The sequence below is a fragment of the Panthera pardus genome, unplaced genomic scaffold (genome assembly GCF_024362965.1).
Source record: "Panthera pardus isolate Hobbes unplaced genomic scaffold, ASM2436296v1 HiC_scaffold_8, whole genome shotgun sequence".
Taxonomy (NCBI): Eukaryota; Metazoa; Chordata; class Mammalia; order Carnivora; family Felidae; genus Panthera; species Panthera pardus.
The window spans coordinates 5,440,098-5,461,648 of record NW_026527013.1 but is presented as its reverse complement, the minus strand read 5'-3'; the positions used below and the strand labels follow the sequence as shown (position 1 = coordinate 5,461,648).

General features: G+C 63.0%; 1 protein-coding gene and 1 long non-coding RNA gene across 24 annotated transcripts in view; one reads left to right on the top strand and one right to left on the bottom strand.

The window, feature by feature from the left end:
• Positions 1-21,551, top strand: part of LOC109254226 (uncharacterized) — a 62,615-nt gene that overhangs the window by 27,503 nt on the left and 13,561 nt on the right. The window lies entirely within an intron of this gene.
• ADAMTS10 (ADAM metallopeptidase with thrombospondin type 1 motif 10) lies at positions 44-19,863 on the bottom strand. Of its 10 annotated transcripts, none has more exons than XM_053897365.1 (26): positions 19,691-19,860; positions 17,256-17,337; positions 15,798-15,984; positions 15,291-15,637; positions 14,773-14,929; positions 13,546-13,763; positions 11,829-11,912; positions 11,586-11,731; positions 11,127-11,170; positions 10,866-10,971; positions 10,632-10,778; positions 10,288-10,429; positions 7,549-7,656; positions 7,058-7,203; positions 6,897-6,960; positions 5,725-5,827; positions 5,205-5,338; positions 4,974-5,097; positions 3,956-4,036; positions 3,706-3,869; positions 3,485-3,611; positions 3,262-3,391; positions 2,690-2,894; positions 2,268-2,444; positions 2,028-2,187; positions 478-756 (listed from the first exon to the last, which is right to left on the bottom strand). In XM_053897365.1, the coding sequence occupies exons 3-26, from the start codon at positions 15,883-15,885 to the stop codon at positions 599-601; spliced, it is 3,360 nt and encodes a 1,119-aa protein (XP_053753340.1). In that variant the 5' UTR covers positions 15,886-15,984; positions 17,256-17,337; positions 19,691-19,860; the 3' UTR covers positions 478-598. The 10 variants fall into 10 exon arrangements, with proteins under 10 accessions (XP_053753342.1, XP_053753343.1, XP_053753340.1 ...); XM_053897369.1 differs by having other exon boundaries at positions 582-756; positions 3,480-3,611; positions 19,691-19,862; XM_053897366.1 differs by having other exon boundaries at positions 582-809; positions 19,691-19,858.

The following is a 21,551-nucleotide window of genomic DNA, read 5'->3' as shown; positions in this document are numbered from 1 at the left end:
GTGGCGGGGACGGAATGTGAACAGACATATTGACGCTCGGAAATCTACACAAGACAGAACTTTATTGATGGAGGGCTTCCTGGCGAGGGGTGTGTGGGCCCCAGGGCAGGGCCTGTAGCACCATGATGGGGGCGCCTGGATGTCGGGGTCCCCCTGGGGCAGGCAGGACAGAGGTTGGGGTGGATCTTGCCAGCTCTGCCTCACCCCTGTAGCTGGTCTGGTCAGGGGGAGGGTGTCAGGGAGGCGCTGCTAATCCCCCTCCCCCATGGCAGACATAGACCCCCCCCCCCCACCCCCCCAGCTAAGAGTGGAGGGATAGGGCAGTGCTGGGGGCAGGACACCGGCAGACCCCCTCCCCACCCCCACTCTTCACAGTACATATTCCGGTCAAAGGGGGGGCAGTATTGGGGGCTCCCTAGGGGTGGGTGAAAAGGGCGCTAGGGCGAACAGTTGTTCCCTCCTCAAACCCACCCTGGAGGGGGTCTCACTATGAACTGGGAGGGGGGATGAGGAGGGGCCCTGGGGGTGGCCAGCCCCTCTCCACCCCCCCAGCCAGGGGCCCTGCAGGGGTTCCCAATAAATAACTTCCGGCTTCGTCTCACCCAGCTCCCGCCCCCTCGGGCTCCTTCAGGCTGGCCAGCTGCAGGCATGGTCCCCTCCAGCCGGCGCCCAGCTGTGGCTCCGGGGCCCGCGCGCCCCCTAGCGGCCCTGGCAGGTTTTGCAGCACATCTGGCGGAAGTAGGCTCTGCTGCAGAACTGAAATTTGAGCACCAGGGGGCAGTAGGCGACCTTGTTCACATCCTTGCACTCTGGAGGGGGCGGGGAGAACGGGGTCGGGGTGGGGAGGGGGGAAGGGGGGAAGGGAGGGATCAGATCTCAGCGCCCCTTCCCTGAGGGGCGCGTCCGCAGCCCGCACAGGGCTTCCTGGCTTCCCGGTGCCTCAGTTTCGACCCCTCTCGGAGGGAGCTTATAACTATGAAACTCAAGGCGGGGCTTCTAAATATGCGATCAGGCTTTTGGAGGATTTTGAGCGAGTGCGCCGGGTCTGGGAGTATTCCCTTTCAGTTATCCTTTTGGTCCAACCGGGGCTGCCATCCTTCCACGTTTTCCTTTGTGACAGACTGAGGATTTTGAACTCCAGAGGAGTCACTTATTTTCTGGGTATTTGTGTATTTTGTGTTCACGGCAATCCGCCGTCTGATCGGGACAATGATGCGGGCTCCCACTTGGGCAGTGATGTATGGTAGGGCCTGGTGCTTAACAAAGGGCTTCGCGTGGCTTGTTTTATTCCATCTCCCTCACGCAGCCCCCCCCCCCCCCCCCCAAGTGAATCTAGTATTGACCCCCTTGACAGATTAGAAAACCAAGGCACAGAGAAGGAAGCTCAATCCAGTTTGGTTCTAGTGCCCAGAGGAAGTGATCTATTGCTCTGTATGGAAAATACTTAGGTAGAAAAAAAAAACAACGGACGTATTTAAAGCAGTGGTTCTCAAGGGAATGCTAGTTTGCCCCCCAGAGGACATTTGGCCGAATCTGGAGACATTTCTGGTTGTCACTACAGGGAGTGGGGAAGGGGGGACGGCGGCGGCGGGTGCGGGAGCGCTCTTGGCATCCCGCAGATACAAGTCAGGAACGTTGCTGAATATCCTACAATGCATAGGGCGCCCCCTCGAATTATCTGGCCCCAAACATCAATCGTGCCCGAGGCTGAGAAATTCTGACTTAAAAAAAATCAAGCAGCTAATGGGACAAGTGGAGATGAACAGGGTGAAGGCCATGCAGGTGGGCTGGGGGGAATGGCCCGAGTCTGGGGGCCCAGAAGGATCAGGTGCCTAAAAAGCTAGGCACGCAGTGGCAGTTCGTACATGTTTGCAGGGAGGGGTGGTGCAGGACGGCCTGGAGGGGACAGAGAAAGGCACTTCGGTGGCTGCAGAAGCTCCGGGCCAAAGGTCAGGACCCCTACGCTCTCCTGTGGCTTCCTCCGCACCGGGCCCTCCCGCCGCCCCTCGGCCTCCCGCCCCACATACCTTCGGGGCCGTCCCCGGGGGGCGCGCTGTCGCACTTGGCTTCGCACTGCTGCGTGGCGGGGGGCCGCAGGGCCTCGGCGCACTCGCGTGACGGCTGCCCCGTGTGGCTGGAGCAGCGCACCGCCCTCTGTTGCTGCCCGAGGCCGCACTGTGCGGAGCACTGCGGGGAGTCGCCGCTGAGCCTGGGCAGGCCGGGCCCCCGGGCGGCCCCCGCCCCCGCCCCCCAGGGCGCCGACCTACCTCGCCCCACTCGCCCGCCACCCAGCGAGCTGGGGGGCAGCGGCGCAAGTTGCAGCGCATGGTGGCCGGCGGCTTGGCCGCGGGCGGGCAGTGCCCGGGGGGCAGCGTGGCGCGGTGGTCCGAGCTCTTGCAAAGGACGACGCGGTGGCGGAGGCCTGGCCCGCAGCTGGGGGTGCACTGCAGTTGGAGAGGGGGTTTCGTGCTCACGGGCGCTCCAGTCCCCGCACGCACCGGGGTGGGGAGGATGGTCGTGCGGAGGGAGGCGAGGAGGGGTCCGGCTAACCTCGGGCCGGTCTGGAGGGGGCGCTCTGGGCCCAGCAGGAGGGGCTCGTGACCGCGCAGCGGTGCCTCGGTGGGCACCCCGATGTGGGCCCCCCGGTCCCTACCCCCCGCTGCGCAGCTAGCGGGAAGGGGCGGCTGACCTCTGACCAGTCCAGGGCCGCCCACTCCGGCGGGCAAGCGGGGCCCTGGCAGGCCTCCAGCACTGGCGGGCGCGGCTGCGGGCACGCGCTGTCGTCCAGCGCCTTCTCCTCGGCGGCCGACACGCGGCGCTGGCACACGACGGAGCGGCTGCGCACGCCCGCATCACAGCTGCGGCTGCAGCGCGACCAGTTCCCCACCACCCAGCTGTGGGGAGGGGGCGGGTCTGAGAGAGTGTGCGGGGCGGGGCTCCCCGAGGGCGGGGTGCCGGCCTATCCCCCTCCTCCCCCATAACCGGCATCTTTGTGGAAACTGGCCCGCGGTGGGGCGAGGGGGGGAGGGGTGCCTGCTGCTTGCAATATTATCCCGCGCTGGGGGGATCGTCGCCCTGTACGCGCGCTGCGCCTGGGGACGTGCAGCACCCCGGCGGACGTGATCACCTGGACCCGGCTAAGGGGCATCAGGGGTCCGACCCCACCCCCACCCCCCTCCAGTCCTGGGAGCACACGCTCCTCTGCTCTGAGGAGCACTGCCCGCCCCGCTCTTGTCGCCCTGCGCCCTGGCAGGCACTCACTCGGGTGGGCAGGGCTCTGTGTTGCAGGCGCGCTGCCTCTTGGGCAGTTTGCTGTGGGCGCTGCAGTGGTGGGGGGCCACGGCCGAGCTGTCCAGCTGATTGCGGCACTCCACGGCCTGCACCTGGCTGCCTGGGGGTGGGCGAGAGACCCGCTCAGCCCTGCCACGACCAGAAGGTCAGCCCAGGTGACCCGGGCCCGCCCCTGAGCCCACCCCGACCTCACCGCCGGCACACTGGGCGGAGCACTTGGTCCAGGGTGCATAGTGCCAGGAGTAGGGGGGCAGTGCATCTCGGGCGATGGGCGCGTTGAAACGGTAGCGGAGGGCAGCCAGCTCTGTCCGGGCCAGCACCTGAGGCGGGGGAGGGGGCCATCACGTGGAAGCCAAGCTCTAGTCCCCACAGGGAGGCTAAGGTCTTCCTGCACCTCGCTCCCACTGTCGTTACCATGACGATGAGAGACGAATTTATAGGTCCCAGGGCTTCCAGGCTCTGTGTCTGATCTGGCCCCTGTCGCAGCTGAAAGGTGGTCCCAGCCAGGGGCAGGCGGTGCGGCTGGGGGGTCCCGGGCAGCCCCTCCAGCAGCAGGGACTCCTGGTCCCCCTTCAGGGCTAGGGGGACAGCACAGGGGTCAGACCCCCAGCCACGCTGACCCCCTCCTGACCCCCCAGTCCGCGTCCCTCCACCTCCGGCTCACCCAGGTGACTGAGGGAAAGGTTCAGGTCCTGGATGAAGATGTGGACGGAGCCTTTGGGGATCCAGACGACTTCCTCATACCCTGCAGGGTGGAGCTGAGAGGTCGCCCACTTGGCCCTTCCCCCACACCTGCCTACCTCCCCCGTTCCTGGCCCCTGATGACAACAGCTAACCACTACTGCGCTAAGTGCTCACAGGGACCTTCCACAGCATCCCCGGCTCCGGGGCTGTGAGTCGGATGTGTTGTCACACCCATTTTACAGATGACGAGACTGAGAGGCTCGGAGAAGCTAGGCAACACACCCAGGTTTGACCGCTAGGAACTGGCTGGGCTGGGGTTTGAACCCAGACTTTCCTGCCTCTCTGACCACCACAGTGGCCTGGTCCACCCCCTCCCCCTCAAGCATGCAGCAGGGCTGGCTGTGGGCACAGGGAAGGGGGCACCTTGGAGGCCCCGACCCACATGGCGACGCGGCGATTTTAACAGCTGGAGTTAGGTTCGCAGTGGGCACCACCACCTACGTCCCGGGCCCCTCCCTGTCCCCTGGACCCTACACTTGGGCCTCACTGTGTGTTTGCTTCCAGAAGTCCCTGCTCCCATCCCCCCACCTCCTCCTTGGGGTCTCTCTTCTGCCCAAGGTCGGGAAGCATAGTCAAGTTCACCACAGCCTGCAGATGTCCCTCCCCTAGTTAGCCTTTTCCCCTAGCACGGTGTCCCTCAGCCCCCGGCTCAGACCATGGAGAGGGGTCAACCCCCCCGCTGCCCCAGATCCGGTGCCAGGCCCCCAGGGTGGGGGAAGGGGAAAGGTTTAGGTCGCTGACCTTCTCCTCACGTTAACTGCCAAGGCTTAGGCACCAGAGCCCAAGCTGGTCCCCGACCCTGATCTGAGGCATTGCTCTGCCCCCGGGACTTTTTGGGGTCCCCACGGGGCCCCTGGCTGCTGTGACGGGCCTGTGCTGCCCCCTGGCCCCTCTCCGTCGCCAAGTGGGGAGAAGGAGAGGGAACGGAGATCTCTCACCGGCTGCAGGCGAAGCTGGGCTGAAGACCCCCTCAATGGTTTCACAGGCACTGCCGTCACCACCACACACCCTGCACTTGTCCTCCCTCAGGTCGGAGCCCAGGACCCGGTCACAGCCCACGTGCTGGGGAGGGGGGTGGGGCGGGGGGTGGGAGTGTCAGCGAGCCCTGCCTCCCTGCCTCCACCCCTCCGTTCCCTTGCCCTCTCTCCACCTCTGGGAGTCCCCTCCACCTTGCACTCGCCGCTGACGCAAATGTCCACGGTGTCTGGGCGGCAGGGCGTCCCGTCCACCACGGCTGCCGCCCTCTCGGTGTAGAAGTTGAAGCCTTCAGCCAGGCACGTGAGTGAGCAGGCCTTCACGCCCCCTGGGGGGGCACAGCCCCGTCAGACCCCGAGGGCCTGACCTGCTTGCTCCCTGGGGGAGCTCCACGGGGGACACCCCGCTTGCTCCCTGGGGGAGCTCCACGGGGGACACCCCGCTTGCTCCCTGGGGGAGCTCCACGGGGGACACCCCGCTTGCTCCCTGGGGGCGGCGAGGCATAGGGCAGACCCCAGACCCGACAAGGACGGGCAGGTTGCGCAGACAGTCGGGGTTCCCTGCGTCCAGCTGAGGAACTGCTGAGCCACATCCTGGGCTCTGGGGCCCCTTGGGTGAAGGGGGTGCTCTGGGCAGCCCCCCCCCCCGCCCCAATGTTGTATCCACCTGCTGCTGTCCTCCACTTCCCCACGGCCTCCTGAGGTCCTCACTCACCTCCTCGGTATGTCTTCCATGTGTAGAATTTTCCACGGAAGGGGACACTGTCAAATTCAGAGCACTGCATTTCCCTGAAGTCCTGAGAGCCTGGGGGACAGTCCTGGGAGCGAGAGAGGAGAGAGGGAGGGAGGCCAGCTGTAGGGGGGATGCAGGTAGGGCACAGGCTCAAGGCCAGAGGCCTGATGCTCAGAGCAGGGATGGGTTGGAGGGGTGAGGCTGAAGGCAGAGAGGCCAGGGAGGAGGCTGTGGAGGGCCAGGTGAGACTGGTCAGTGGCCTGGGCTAGGCCTGGAGCTGGAGGGATGGGGACGTCTGAGATGGAGCAGGTGACTCATTAGAGCGTGGGGCCAGCTGGGGATGATGGCTGGGTTTCTGGTTTCAGACCATGAGGCCTTTCTTGAGAGAGCAGGCCTAGAAAGGAGCAAGGGGCACTCTTTATGAGGTGTGTGTGTGTGTGTGTGTGCGTGCGCATGTGGACTCCCTGGAGACATGAGCCCCTCCAGGTGGAGCTGGGAAGGCCACCCACCCCTCACTGCAAAGCTTTCCCTGACCTCTGAGCCCTCCTCTCCCCCCACCACCCCTGCAGTGAGTCCTGTGCTTACTGGGTGTGTACATATAAGGCTCATTTACAGCCAGGAGCCCCAACCAGCCATGGGGACCCCCCAGCGTTTAATAAAGGGGCAGCAGTGGAGAAAAGGAGACAGAAGGTGTAGCCCGAGAGGCTGGGGGTACAGGGCACGGGTGGTGCGGGCAAGGCAGGAGTTTGGACCGGGCCGAGGTACCTGGTTAGAAGAGTGTGCAAGCAGAGGACCCCAGCGTGGCCACTGGGTTTGGTGACAGGGGTGGGTTGGCTTGGGGAATTTGGGCTTTGAAGGGAGGGGGCGAGGCTCGCCATAGCTGGTGGAGGTTGTGGGGGTCAAGCAACTTCAAGGTGGGAGACTCATCTGCTGAGAAATGGAAGGAGCTAGACGCTTGCAGGGCGTGCTGGGCCGGGTGGGCGCCGGGGCCCAGGGGCAGGTGTAGGGAGGGCAGGACAGGGCGCGGCTAGCCGCCGCAGGGTCCCGAAGAGACGGCAGGTGCCCGGCTGAGGCTCGTCCGAAGCTGATTCGTGCCCCTTTTCCAAGCGTAAGAGGGGCCGCGATACCCGGCCTGGGGTCCTGGGGAAACTCACGTCGGTGTTGCAGGAGCGGTGCCGCCGTCTCTCACCCAGGCAGTACTTGCCCCCGATCGTTGGCCTGGAAGGGGGAGGGGCACAGGGGAGATACCGGGCGGGGGGAGACAGACGGCGGGGCCCGCCCCAATCTCCCTTTCCGAAAGGTCCTAAGGTCTGACCTGGGGCTGTCGCAGTGACGGCTGGAGGAGGACACGCCGCCGCCGCACGTCCGGCTGCAGTCGCCCCACGGGGTCCACGGGCCCCAAGCCCCGTCCACGCCCTCCGGCCGCGACCCGAAGGGGACGCACAGTCTCTTGTAGCACCACTGAGGAGAGGAGGGGGAGGCGGAGGGGGTGAGTCCGGCTCCCGGGATCCCGGCGCTCCTTCCTCCCCCACCCCTCCCCCCAGCCGGGGGTCTCAGCACCCCTGGGCGGGGACGGAAGGGGGAGGGTGGAAGTCTGAGGACCCCGACGCAGGCAGCGCAGGGGCGTCGCCTACGCAGACGGCCACCATCAGGAGGTGAAACTAGCTTGGGACCCAAGCGGCGGGAGACGGGGCGGGGCCTGCGGGCAGTGGGCGGGGCCAGAGCGAAGGAAAACTGGAACTGCGGCGCGGCGGGCGTGGCTCGGGGCAGGGGGCGGGGCCGGCGGGCGGCCTCGGCCGCGCTCACCCCCTTGTCGATGGTGTGCGTCTGGCACAGCGTGCCCTCGGCGGCTGGAATGCTGTTGGTGATGCACCGGTTGCTCTTGCTCAGACACCACAGCTCGCTGCAGACCTCCTGCGGGCCAAGGCGCCCGCTCAGGCTCGCCCCCCGCCCTCCTCCCTCTGGCAGCCCGCCCGCCAGGCGGCGACCCGCTCTCTGCCGCCTAGCAGTGGGGCCCCGGCGCTCCTTTGCTGGGTCTCAAGGAGCCTTCTTGAATCCTCCTGTGGGGCATGGCCTGAGACCTCCTCTCTGCCTCGTGAGCCGCACTTATCCAACGTCCGTGTGTGCCATCAACTCCCTTACGCATTATTACCCCTGTTTCACTGAGAAAACCAAGGCTCAGACAGGTAAAGTCACTTGCTAGGGATCACACAGCCCCTGAGGGGCAGCCTGGGTTCTAACCCAGACCTTTGATGGACCGGTCTGTGATCCATTCACCCTGGTGCCTCCCGAGTTTCCAGAAGGAAACTTGGGACCTGTTGATGAAGCAGCCCCTGGGAAAACAGCAATTCTGAAAACTCAGGCCTGAGAGACGGCTCAGGTCAAAGGCCTCGTTTCTGAGTTTTTCCAGCTGGTGGTCCTCCTCGTTGCCCCCACCCACCCTGGGGAAGCTCCCAAAGCTTTTAATCTGTGGGAGGCCGGGGGGGTGGGGGGGAGCGGGCAGGGGGAAAGGCCAGGCAGGATCTGGGTGGGACATTCCTGTACCTCCCTCACTGAAAAATCTGCCCACCTTCTTGTCTGAGTCCTACTGGGGCTGGGCCAGTCCCAGGAAGTCACTCTGACACTTTAGGTTAATATCCTTGGACAAACCCCAACGGGTTCAAGTGTGGCCAAATCTCTGACCCTCTAGCCTATGTCCTGCCCCACCTCCCAGGGTCTTCCCTCCCAACACCCAAGAAGTGGAGATCCTTTGGTCTCCTTTTTACTAATTATGTGTCATTTCCTCTCTGAACCGAATGCTTTCAAGTTTTGAAGGTTTGGGATTGGACCAATCAATGGCTACAGCAGGGTCCCTTGTCTGGGTCAGCCTCTGAGAGACACCTGCACACATATGAGAAGTTCAGAAGGTTTTTCTCAAATCTGCTCCCTCAAACGTCCTCCAGAGTCCCTGCCTTCTGCCCCTTCAGGGCACACATCTCAGCTAAAAACTCAGCCTGGATTTCTGGCTTCACTTGGCTTGCGTCCTCCTGGCCATTTGTAAAAAAAGATCACATGCCCCAGGGCCCCTCGGGACACCTCTTAAAAGAGAGCTGGCTGTTCCAGTCCTGCTTTTCCTCCTGTCCACAAGGAGGCGCTGTGGTGCACATGCATGAGCGGGGGTAGGGGTGGGGGGGGGGCACTCTGGGAGACAGCCGCTCTGCCCCTGACTTGCAGCACATGCCCCTCTTTGGGCCTCAGTTTCCTCATCTACAACAGAGGCCTTGCCTACCTAAAAGGGAGAGGCATGTGGCAGGGTAGATATGAAAGGGATTGCATAAATTCCCTGATGTTGTGTAACAAGGACCACAGCTATCTCTAGACTAGGCTCGAGGCCCAGCCCTTTACACGTTAGCCAAGTTACATGTAGTCAATACTTTCCCCCTTTGCCAGGGGCGCCGGGAAGATGATCCTTGGAAAAATAAAAGGAAGAATCAATTCAACATACAGCCAGCACCCATCCACCTCCATATTCTGGCACCTCCTCCCCTCCCCTACCTCCTTGTGACATTTGGAGTCACAGAGAGACCTGGATTCGAATCCTGGCTCTGACGTGTTCTCGAACTGTGACTTTGGGCAAGGCACCCTCCTTACTCCTCAGTCCCTTCATCTGTCACGTGGGATCGTCAAGAGTTTCAATGAGATGATACGTATCACACGCTTAGCACATAGAGAGTGCTCAGTAAGCGGCAGGCATTGTCATCATTGTTAGGACACCTGGGATAGGCAGATGCCCTAGGGTAGCTTCCAGATTCTTTAGAAATTCATTAAGGGTGCTGTCCTTAACAGCCAAGTTGGGGGTGGGGGTGGGGGTGGGCAAGAGTCACTTTACCAGCTGCCTGTTCTTGTGTTGAGTGAACATGGCCTTAGCTTGGCCATGTCAACTCTCACCTCTGGAGTCTTGAGGAAGCCAGCAGGCCTCCAGTTTCTTGGGGGCAGCTGGGAGCGGGACCCCCAGCTTGCTCGTCCATGACAGGACGGGGCTCTGGAAGTCGATCTAAACCTCACAAAGAGTGAGGGGGTTGGTCAGGAGGCTCAGGCTCGTCCAGCCAAGGGTCAGGGCCAGGTGATCGTGTGAACCAGTTGCTGCGGGGGGATGTGGGGAGTGCAGACAGGGTGGTGTCCTTGGAAGGCTCTGTCTGGTTCTTTGCCAAGTGGGGAAGATGGTCCATCCCCAGGGAACTATTTCCACCCAGTTTGGAAGTGTGGTTAAAAATGGCCCAGTGAGGGGGCTTGGGACGTTAGTTCTGCTAAAGCCACAGGTGGCCTGATATGCTGGACAGAAGGTAATGCCCAGGCTCTCCCTGGCCCCGCCCCCCCAAAATCAGGGGGTCTGGAGGACCAGGAGATCCCATTCTCCACCCCAGTCATTGCTGGAGAGCATGTGACCTTCGCACACCCGTGCACCTCTTCTCCCCCAGCCCCCGAGGGGGCTCACCCCCTTCCCGGCTCTCCCACCCCCTGCGGCCCCTCCCCTCCCAGGAAGGAAAGCAGGAAGGCTCTCTCTACCCCGTATTTACACTGACGCGATTTGACTCCATGTTGGAAGCGGCACTGTTCATCCGCATCGTAGGCCTGGCCGGGTGCTACGGTCGGGTACACGAAGTCCTGTCTGGGGGGCCGGTTGTTCAGGCACAGCCCCAGGCCTGAGCTGTGGTGAGAAGAAAGCAGCTGTCACGTTAGGGGGCTGCAGCCGAAGAGCTCAGGGAACCCACCCAGCTGGGGGCACGGGTCCCAGGGAGCAGCCCTGCAGGGAACGGCCCCCCCCTCCCCCTCGGAGGCACTCTGGTTTCCAGACCCTTCCCCCGCCCCCGCGAGCCTGAGTATGGACAGGCGGGCGGGCACGTCCTCACTCCAGAAAGCTGGTGATGTAGTCGCGGCTGCAGGACGACCACACGAAAGGGTTGGTCTTCATGGTGATGTGGGCGGCCATGAGCTTTGCTGGGTCCTGGCCACGGGCCCCGCAGCTGTTCCCCACGCCATCGTGGTTCATGCCAAACCTGGGGAGAGCAGGGTCGGCTCTGCGGGCGCCCCGGGAGCCCGCCCCGCAGTCCCCGTGCTCCCCCTGCCGCGTCCCCCGGCCTCACGTGTGTCCGATCTCGTGGGCGATGGTGAAGGCCGTGGCCAGGCCAATGTCCTCGTTGATACTGCAGCTCCTCTCCCGCTCGCACATCCCGCCCACGGGTGCCAGGCCTGCGCAATGGGCACGCGGGGCGGGGCTGGGCTCAGGCTACGGTGACAGGCCCGGCCACCCTGCCGGCTGCCCCCTCTCCCCTCCCCCCACCGGGGCCGGGGTCAGCCGGTCCCCTGCCTTCACGGGCGCCTGCAAGCCCAGGGGGCATAAGTACCTAGCGTGCCACACGGTTTGTTCTTGTAGATGCAGATGTCGTGGCTGTGGAGGGAGAGCGGGGCGGTGAGGGGCTGGGCTGCCTCCCTGAGCCCTGCTGGTGCCACCATGACCATCTGGGGCGGCTCACTTCTGCCTGCCTCTCGCCCCGAGCCTTGTGCTCTGCCCCCAGCCGACCTTGGGGATGCCGGGGGTGCGCGAGCGACTGGCTGACCGCAGGAATGAGACGGCGAGTGAATGGGTGCACCTGTGCCCACCTGGCCCACTGGCCCTGCGCCTCCCCCCACCTGCTCTCAGGCTCCCAGCAGCCCCTCCCCTCCCCTGGCGCCCCACTGGAGTGGCCGAAGCTTCCCAGCCTCTCCCATCTCCCGGCAGGCGTGCCCCCTGCTTGGACCTGGACGGTCCCCGGGACCGCTTGCTCCCCCGGCCCACGTCCTGGAGCCCTCCCCGCCCCCCTCACCGCGTGATGAGCACCGCTGTGTCATGGTTGGCCACACCGTTCTCCGGAATGGCGTTGCCATGGCCGCTGCGGTTCACGATGGATTTCTGCCACTTACAGAAGCTGTCCAGGGACTTCCCGGCGTGGTGGGTGATCTCCAGGGTGGGCTGCGGGCAGACAGAGTGAGGTGCATGGGCGCCAGCCGCGCTGGGAGGGCAGGCAGCGCTGGTGTGCAGGGGTGGGGGGGGTGCGGGGCCCGCGCACCTGGTCCTCCGTGAGCAGGATGAGGCGTGTCACCAGGATATTAACGATGTTTCCCAGACTCGAGTCCTGGAAAAGTTTGGCAACCTGACCTCCAAGAAACAAGAGAGACCGAGTCTTAAGAGGGGCTCAGAGCAGAAGACAAAAGGCAAGACAGTGACGGTAGCTGTCTTTTGTCACTGTGTGCCGGGCGTCAGGCTAAGCCTCCCGGGTACGTCTTCGCACGGGTAGGTACTGCGATCCTTCCCGTTTTACAGAGGGGCAGACTGACACACAGAGAGCTGGCAGGTGCCCCAGGTGGGATTCAGGTCTGTGTAAGCCCGCCTACACAGCACGGTTGCTCATCAGTACATTTCTTCCTGACCCACCCCCATTCAGCTCATCCCTGCCCACCCCGCAGCAGCCCTGCACATCTGGCCTCATTCCACCGCCGTCTAAAGGTACCAATCTGAGCATCACCACAAGCAGGGGGCAGGAAGCGTTGGAGACAGTGGCCAGGGAGGGGGAGGGAGTGCCCAGGGGTGAGTGGGCCACACGGCGCAGTGATCTTGGAGCCTGGGGCATGCCTGTCCCACGTGGAAACCTCCAGAAACCCTGGCAGGTTTTAGGTAACTTTGACAGCCCAAGGGGGGGCGGCAGGGCGAGGGCAAAACGTGGCAGCATCACACACGGTGTCGCGTCAACACGCTGGGCCCTCTGTCTGTCTGCTGAACCTTCTCTCCTCCCTTTTTGCTTCAGGGAAACAACAGTGCCACGTGTCAGGCTCTTACCGCGTGCCAAATGCTCCGTCTGGCTTCTCTCCCCACCCCCACCCCCCGCCCCCGCCTCTCACCCTCTGTGGTAGATGCCATTATAACAGTATTTTACAAGGGCGGAAACGGAGGCTCAGGGAGATCCGGGGGCCCGACCGAGATCTGGTATGGGCAGCGGGTATATCTGAGTGTGGGTCAGTGAGGTCACCTGTACGGAGTTACAGGCAGGTGCTTGTAGGAGAGTTCCGCACGCGTACAGGTGCGGGCCCGTGTGTGTGTGCTGCTAACCCCGACAGGTATGGGCAAGCCGTGTCCTTATTTTATTTTACTTTTGAGAGAGAGGGTGCAAGTGGGTGAGGGGCAGAGAGAGAGAGAGAGAAAGAGAGAGACAGAAGAGGGGGAGAGAGAGAAGCGGGGCTCGTGTTTTACCCAAAGCGCGGCTTGAGCTCACCCTATGTGGGGCTGAGACTCACCAACTGTGAGATCGTGACCTGAGCCGGTCAGATGCTTAACCGACTGAGCCACCCAGGCACCCTGTGTCCTTATTTTGTATAGGAGACGCTTATACAGCACCTACCGCGTGCCAAGCGCTGTTCTAAATACGTTTATCGATTCACTGCGAGCACCTTAGCCTCGTGAAGTAGGTACTATTACCAGCCCCATTTTACAGATGGGTAAACCAAGGCACAGAAGTGAAGTAACTTGTCCAAGCTAAAAAGGAGCGGAGTTGAGATTTCGGCCCCGGCCCGCAGGCTATCGAGTCCACGCTCCCGGCCGCAGAGCTCGGCTGTTTCCCCCCATTCCTTGCCACACGTGCGTGGGCCTCCTTTCCCACTCCGCCCCCCTCCATTCCGGTTCCCTAGCCAGGTCGGGGCTAGTGGGTGGAATGGTGAGACCCCTTTTCCTGCCCCCCCAGGGGCTGGCTCCAGGTCTTAGGGCCCCACGCCCAGGGAGGGGGAGGCACTTACAATGTTCATGATGGCCAGCACGTACTGTTCCACGTCTCGGCGCCCGTGGTAGGCCACCATCATCTTGTCGGCCACCACCAGGGTCTCCACGTAGCGCTCTCGGCTGACCGAGCGCTTCAGGCCTGGCTGGCCACGCTCTGTTTCATTCCCCAGGGGCCTGGCGGGTGGCGGCTTCAGGGTGCGCAGCCACCATGGCCGCCCCTTCCACGGTTTCTCGTCTGGATGGACAACTTCTGGTCAATCCGCTGCCTGCCCTTACTGTCCAGCCACCTGTCTGATGGCTCATCTGCCCAACTGGCCGCCAGACCCCTCATTCTTCGGCTACTGGGTGTTCTGGTTGCACAAGGTCTGGCTCTACAGTGCGTCCGTTGCGCAGACGTCTGGTTCTACAAGGAAGGGGCTGCCCCACTGCCCAACTGGCTGGTCGAACAGCTGTCCCATAACAGCCAGCACGACCGTATGACTTCCTGACAATTCTGTTGCCCAAACGTGTGTGTGTGTGTGTGTGTGTGTGTGTGTGTGCTTGCAGGACTTTGTGACCTTCCAACCGTGCCACGTTCTCATCATCGCACAGCCCAACTGCCCCATGGTCTTACTGCCCAACCGGATCCAGTGCCACTGTCTCACGGGCCGCCCGGCTGTGAAACCACCTGCTTTTCTGTTTGTACAACTGACGGCGGTTGTACGTCTGCCACAGCGTCCTACTCCCAGACTGTCAGGTGGTGTACCTCATTTAATGTCCCCGGGCTCTGCCTTTGTCCCCACGGCAACCTGTTTTTCTAGCTGTACAATTGCCCTGGTTGATATCTGTCTCATCCAGCTTTCTTACCTTCCCATTCCCTGACCCTCTGATCTAGAACTGCCCTCCTGAAAGTCTGGCTGTACATCGGACTTTCTGAACGGTGTTTTTGCTGTGCAATGGCTCAGGTATCTGCAACTACCCGGCCGCTAAACTGATTGCACAGGAATCCTGGAGGTGGAGGGTTTTATACCTGAGCACCTGTCTGGCTGTCCAGCTGCCTGTGTCACTCACTGCTGGACCATCAGACTATGGCAGTGATAGATGGGCTGTTTCACCGCCCTACTGTCCTGCGGTCTGGCTGTCTGCCATTTCTCCCCGCATGTAGCTACCTGCTGACCTTCTGCAGGGAGAGACACTCCTGCCTACCTCTGCCTTAAGGCAAAGATGTGCAGCCCCTCTGCCCATCCCCAGAAAGACAGGTGTACCTCTCACTCCACAGGCTGTGTCCAGGTGGGGGTGACGCAGAGAGGAGCGCTTGTATACCACATGGGGGCCACTCTCCTCTGGGCCCTGGGTTCCTTTGGGCCCAACTTGCAGGGGCTCGATCAAGTATTCTTCTTCATCTGCCACAATGAGGCCATGCTAGGGGTTGGGGAGTGGGCAGAGGGCTTGGATCAGATTTTGCTCCCAGGACCCATGGGCCCTATCTCTGTCTTTATGATTTCATTCCTTCTATCTTACTGGGGTTCTGTTGCTTCTCGTTTTTCAGCTTCTTGAGGTGGATGTTCAGTTTATTAATTTTCAGCTTGACCCCTAAGGCTATACATTCTCCTCTAAGTTCGGCTTTGGCTGCATCCTAAAAAAATAACTAATCCTTTTGATGAGCTCAAAATGCTTTCAAACTATCCACCGTGATTCCTTCTCTGACCTCTACGTAGGAATGTTTTTCTGAACTCCCAAACTTGTGGGCATTTCTCCCTGCTTCCCAGAACCCTCCGCTCACCAGGCCCCCACAGGTGCTGATGGCCACACGGGAGCTGCCGGCCTGGCCCTGCAAGTGGCCGGCGTAGAGGCAGTGGGGCCGGGCAGCCCTCTGCCAGGCCAGGCCCTCCCGTGTCCAGTACTCCACGGAGACGTGCCCTGCTAGAAGGCGGGGGCTGCGGGTCAGGTTCAGCAGGAAGTGGGTGCTGGGTGCAGCCACCTTGTAGAAGAGGCGGGACTCTGTGGCTGGCCCTGTGCCCCGACGCTGCCTCCGGGGGGGCGGGGGCGAGAAGGCCAGCAGTGCCCCATTATGGTCCACTCGAGTGGGGAATGCGATCTCATAGCTCTCCAGACTGGACAGGAACTCATCTGTGGGCGAGGGTCAGAGGCTTGGGGTGAGCCTTGGGAATGACCCGTGTCTTGGCTGCTTGGCTACAGGGCCTTCCCCGCATTGACTGCCATCCCAGCCCCACTGACCCTTCCTCAGCTCCTTTTTCCCTCCCCACTGTCGCCCCTGGACCACCCCTACCTTGAGACCGGAAGGCATGTAGGACTTCGAATGTGAGGCCCAGCCCCAGGGTGAGGACCCAGCGGAGGATATGGCAGGCGGGAGCCATAGAGGCCACGTGTCCACATGTCTCTCTCCAGCCCCGGCTGCCGGCAGCCCCCACAGCACCGCCTCCCCTGTTCACAGCCTGGGCAGCATCACTGGGCTCCTGGGAGGGAGGAGTTGGGTCGGGGGGGCGGGTGCCTGGTCCCACTGCCCAGTGTAGCCAGTGCCAGGGCCCCTCACTCCCAGCCCCAAGGATGCCCAAGGCATCTTCTCATTCAGAAGTCCCCCTGTCCCCACCCTCCTCTTCCTCCCTGTACTATTAGGATTCACAGGGATTTCGACTTTGTGAGCATCTATGAGGTGCCAGCTATTGGCCCGAACGTTTTTGCACCATTTCACTTCATTTCCACAATAATCCTGAGGATTCCTTCCCTGGGTAAGGACTGCGTATGATATGGAGGCTGTCCTTGCCCACCGTGGGGCTCGGTCTCCTGGGAGTGACCGAATGGGGAGAGTTCAGATTGTGACAAGTTCTCTAGGAGAAAGAACGAGGAGGCTCAGAAGCAGGGGTGTGGAGGATGAGCAGAAACTCATCCGGTGAAGGGACAGGAGAAGGCGCCCCAGACGGAGGAATAGCAGGGGCAAAGGCCCTGAGGCAGGGAGGAGCTGGGTGTGGACCCAGGACCACAACGGCTAGCCCGGCTGGGGTGTCTGGGCAGAGTGCCCGAAGGGGAGGGTGCAGGAGGGCAGTGAGGAGAGGCTGGCATGGGACTCGCTTGAAGGCTGTGTAGGTCAGTGGGCATTTTCAGCCCAGATTAAAACGGAGGCCAGTGCTTGGCTCCCCCTACTAATCCTGTCCGACCTCAGCCCTACCATTAGATCCCCTGCCATGGGTAGCACTTTCCACCCCACCAGCAGGGCTGGGTACTGCTACAGGTGGCCTCTGTTCCTGTGACCTCTCTTCTAACCCTGTATTTCCAGCCTGGCCCCTGGTTCTGCTCCTTCGCCTTTCAGATTCTTCTTTCTGGAAGCTCTAGGCCTGCCCGGCAGGTCTCAGTTTCTCTGGCATCGGCCCCGGGCCAGCTTGCTGCACACAGACACCACCAGGGGCCACTACCCTGTGCCAAACCCTCCTCCCCACTCCCGCCTCCACCCTCCTCCTCCTCCTCCTCTCTGCAGTTTCCCCCTTAATCACACACTGTCTTGTTTTCTTTGCAGCCTGGCCAAGTCTGAGAGTCGGTCCCCAAACAGGGCAGTTCAGCACGCGAGGGAGGGAGCCAGGTTTATCAACAAGATGCAGACTTAGAAGGTGACATTACCAGCTTTTGCTTGTACCCCTCCAGCAATGGGGAGTTCACGCCAAGATACTCTGGGACCCTCCTGCTCCCTTCGGCTGGGCAGGTGATTACCCCTTGTTCGTTTGTTTGTTTTTACCTTTTGGGGGCTTCGGTTGATGGCGTGGTATCAGACACCTGTGCGTGAGCCTCTCTGGGCCTCAGTGCCTCTTCTTCGGTGCCTGGACAGGGAGGGGGCAGTGAGGGGGGCGGCGCTGGGCTGGGTGGGAAGTTCAGGGGGGGCCGACAACACTCTGCCCTTCTCCCTGACCCTGGTGAACCTCCCCTGGGAGGATGTGATCATCCTTCAGGTCCTGGTCCCCCACCAAAGCTCCCTCCTCCCCCCTGTCCCTACCTCCTCTTGCTTTCTGTCCCCTAGTCCATCCTGGAGACCCTAACCAGCTCTGATTAAATCCCTTCCTGGGTCGAGTTGCCCTGACCTCCTCCTGTCTTAACCCCCCCACACCCCCCTGCCCCCATCATGCCAAGGTGGCAGCGTTTTGATTGCAAGTGAGGCTGGAAGCCCCCTCCCCCAATCCTGTCCGTCTCCTTTCCTGCACCGCCACGCCTGCTGTGGAATCTTCTCCCGCAGCGGCTCTGTGGCTCTGGTCTTGGCTGCAGTGCCTTTGAGTCTCTCCTGCTGCCCATCCCTGAAGTCCTCACGGCTGTCCTCTGGGGCTGGGCCCCTCCTCCCAAAGACCTCACAGCCTCCCTCAGCTTCTGGCTCTGCTGGGGCATGGGGGACGGTGTGGAAGGACCCATGGGTGAGGATGGGGGGTGTGGAGGGGCGGGGTCTGACGGGGAGGGCTCACAGGCGTCTGCCAGGGCAGAGCAGGGCAGGGCAGAGCATCCGGGCCAGTGGCCCAGCCCGCAGGGTGGTGTAGGGAGGTGTGACCTGCCCCGGGGGCACTGGGGGTGTCAGGAACAGGTCAGTGGGTCTGGGGGAGAGAATGACGCCGGTGCCGGAGAGGTTAGGGCGTTCCAGGGCCTGTGCCTGGCTGGGGGCAGCAGCGGGGGATCTACACTGTGATGTGTGCATGACTGTGTGTGTGTGTGCGCGTGTGTGTGTGTAACCGTGTAAGTGGACTGTACGTACGTATGTGGCTTGGTGTGTGTGCCCATGTGACCCCGTGTGTGGCCGTGTGTGTACCCGTGTGCGCGCGCACGCACACGGGCGCGTGCCCAGGCCTGGCCATTCCTCCCAGCCCCTCCTTCCAGAAGGCAGGAGGGAGGCGGCCAGCGCGGGCCGGTGCCAGCGCCGGAGGAGGAAAGGCCGCGCGGAAGCGGCCGGGAGACAGCGGAGGCTCCATCCCATCCCATCCCAGCGATGCGGGATGGACCCGCCGCTCCGCACCCAGAGCTCCGGGGGCCGCGCCGGGCAGACCCGGCCACTCCGTGGGGGCCAAGGCCGAGGCCGCCCGGGCAGAGGCCTCCTCCGGGCGCTGCACATCTGGCTGGGCGGGAGGCAGACCCTGCCGGGAGAGCAGACAAAGGCCCGCCCGCGGCCTGCGGGAGGAGGGGGCCGGCGCCCCGGCGGGTGCCCCTCACCCAGCCACTAATTAAAGGCCCTGAGCCCGAGGGGCTGGAGGCGCTCGGAGACAGACGGCTGTGGCCTCGGTGACCGACGCAAGGGAAGTGGGAGGTGCCGCTCCCACACCCAGACACAAACACACACACTGGCGAGCGACGCGCACACTCGAGGGTGGCCACACCTGCGCAGCCGGGGACCAGCAACCGGACACGCGGACCCACAAAGGACTCCCGTCCCCACACACAGCGGCGCCCTCAGAACCCGCATCCGGAGGCGAACACACAAGACACGCAGCCACACGCTCCCCGGACCCATGGGCACACTCACGCACACGCTCATTCACACACGCAAGACAGCCCGGAGACGAACGCACACTCGGGCCTAGGCACACCTACACGTACACACTCGTTCACGCACTCACGCCAGACAAGGGACAAACTCACAGAGTCCCACAGAACGACATTCACCCCAAGTGCACTCCCATCCGGGCACTTACACACTTGTTACACTCAGACACACCCGGAGACGGCACGGAGACACGCGCACACTCACTGGACGTTTACATCCACAGCAGACACGAAACTACGTGCACACAACGGCTTACACACGCACCTATGCACACGCACAACACCCCTTACGATGGGTCACACGCAGACTCAAACACACCCAGACACTCCGAGGCATTTTCATGCAGACACGCGCATGCACACTCACCGCATTCACACATACGTGGATGCCCACACACACACACACACACACCCAGCAAACAAACCCAGACAGGCGCCCGCACGACCTCGGGGTCACACACACTTTGGGACGCCGCACGCCGACACAAGCCCCGAGGCTGGACGGTCCAACCGGCCCGGGCCCGCAGCCGTCCCCGCCCGACGCGGACGCGCAAGGTCACCCCCCCACCCCCCCGCCGCCGCGCCCCGGCCCCCTCCCCCCGGGCGCCCGCCGGGGCCCGCGGAGCCCGCTCCCCGCCGCGCCGCCCGCGCCTTTACCTGCGGCCGCCCGCCCGCCCGGGCCTCCGTCCGCCGTCTCCGCCGCCGTCTCGCCGCCCTGCGCAGGAAGGGAGGGAGCGAGCGCGGCGGCGTGGCCGGGGGAGGGGGCGCGGGGAAGGCACTTCCTGAGCCGCCTGCCAGGGTTATAAAAAACCCCCAAACCGCGCGAGGCCAGAACCCCGCCCGCCGCCGCCGCCGCCCGGCCTGGGCCGCGGGCTGGACCCGAGCCAGGGACCCGGGAGCTCGGGCGGCCCCGCCCGGACCGGCCCCGCCTTGGGGGCTGGGGGGGGGGGGGCCGGGGTGGGAAACGGCGGGCGGGGAGAGGGGCTGCGGTGGGGGCGGGGAGAGTAAGGTGGCAGGTGGGGGAGGGGAGAGAGGCGGGGTGGGGGAGGGGAGGGAGGAAGAATTGGGTAGGGGTAAGGGGAAAAGGAGAGAGAGGAGAAGGGGTGGGGGGAGGGGAGATTGAATGGAAAGAGGCGGGAGGAGGTGGGGGATGGAGGAGGAGGCACCGTCGCGTGGGGGGTACGGAGAAGGCATGGGGAGCCGAGGGGAGGGGGGAGCCGGGTGGAGGGGTGGGGGAGGGGAGAGCCCACTCCGTCGCCGGCACCGCCAGCATCGACAACAGCTGTTATTTATTGAGGGCTAGTCCTGCTCAAACAGGCATTTATTGGGCACCACCCGTGTGCCAGGCACGGTGCCCGGGGCGGCTGGATAAATGTCAGCCCGCCCCTGCCCTCCCGGAGCTCCCCTCTGGGGGCTTGACCTGCCCTGGGCCTGGCTGGTTCCATTTCACAGAAGAAAAAACTGAGGTCAGAGACGGGGAGGGTGAAAGTTTGATGGGAGCAGGGCCCCAGTGAGTTGCTTTCACCCCTGGGTGAGTTCTCCATCAATGTGGAACCAGCACATGAATGGGGCTGACCTGCACAGTCAGGGCGGCAGTGAAAATGCACACCAAGGCGTGGCCGGTTGCCCCAGAGGCCTTTGGGTGCCTGGCCAGGGGTTAGTGCTGCCGGTGGGGCGGGGTGGGGGGGGGGGCGGCAGGGCAGTGACCCCCAACCTCTCAGTTCCAAGGCATTTTCCAGGCCTGACCCCGGGGAACTAGGCAGACCCTGGCCTGGCCTGGTCTTGCCCTTGGCCCTCTCTGAGTCTTGGTTTCCTGATCCCTACCGGGTGGCTAATGGCAACCTTACAGGCAGCTGGGAGAGGGATTCATTCAACAGCCAACATTTGTTTCTTTTGTCCTGAATTTGAGATGTGAGGTCAGGGCTCGTGCATGCAGCAGGTACTCCATAAATACCAGACTCTTCCTGGAGCTCCTATGAGATTGGAGATCTCCGCTGGCTCCACCTCTGCCCCATTCTCACCCCTGGCCAGACCAGAGGGACAGGCCACCCTTGGGTTGGCTACCCACTCCCCCAGCCGAGGAACCAGTCCCAGTAAGCCAGCTTGGGTCTCGGTCTTCAGTCCCCTGCGCTACCGGAGGACCCCCCCTGGAGCCCACCCTGAGCTGCCTTCCATTTCCCCCTTTGTCCATCAGAGACGTGGCCGCCTGGCCCTCCTCACTTTGCTCTGATGCTGCAAAGCTCTCACCTTCAGCCCCACGGGCTGCTGCAGCCACCGAGCCACAGTCCCCAGTCTGGACTGGGTGGCCACCAGACAGCACTGGGAATTTCAGGGCTGCTTTGAGTCAGGAGCTCCCAGGCTCTGCCACTTACTAGCTATAAACCTCTTCTAATGATTCGGTGAAACTGGTTCTTTTGCCTCAGTTCCTCCTCCCTACCAAGCTGCAGCCCCAGATGTCCCTTGGGGTCTCTCCCTCTCCCCTCTGGGTGGGGTCTGGATAGGGCATGTGACTGGGCCC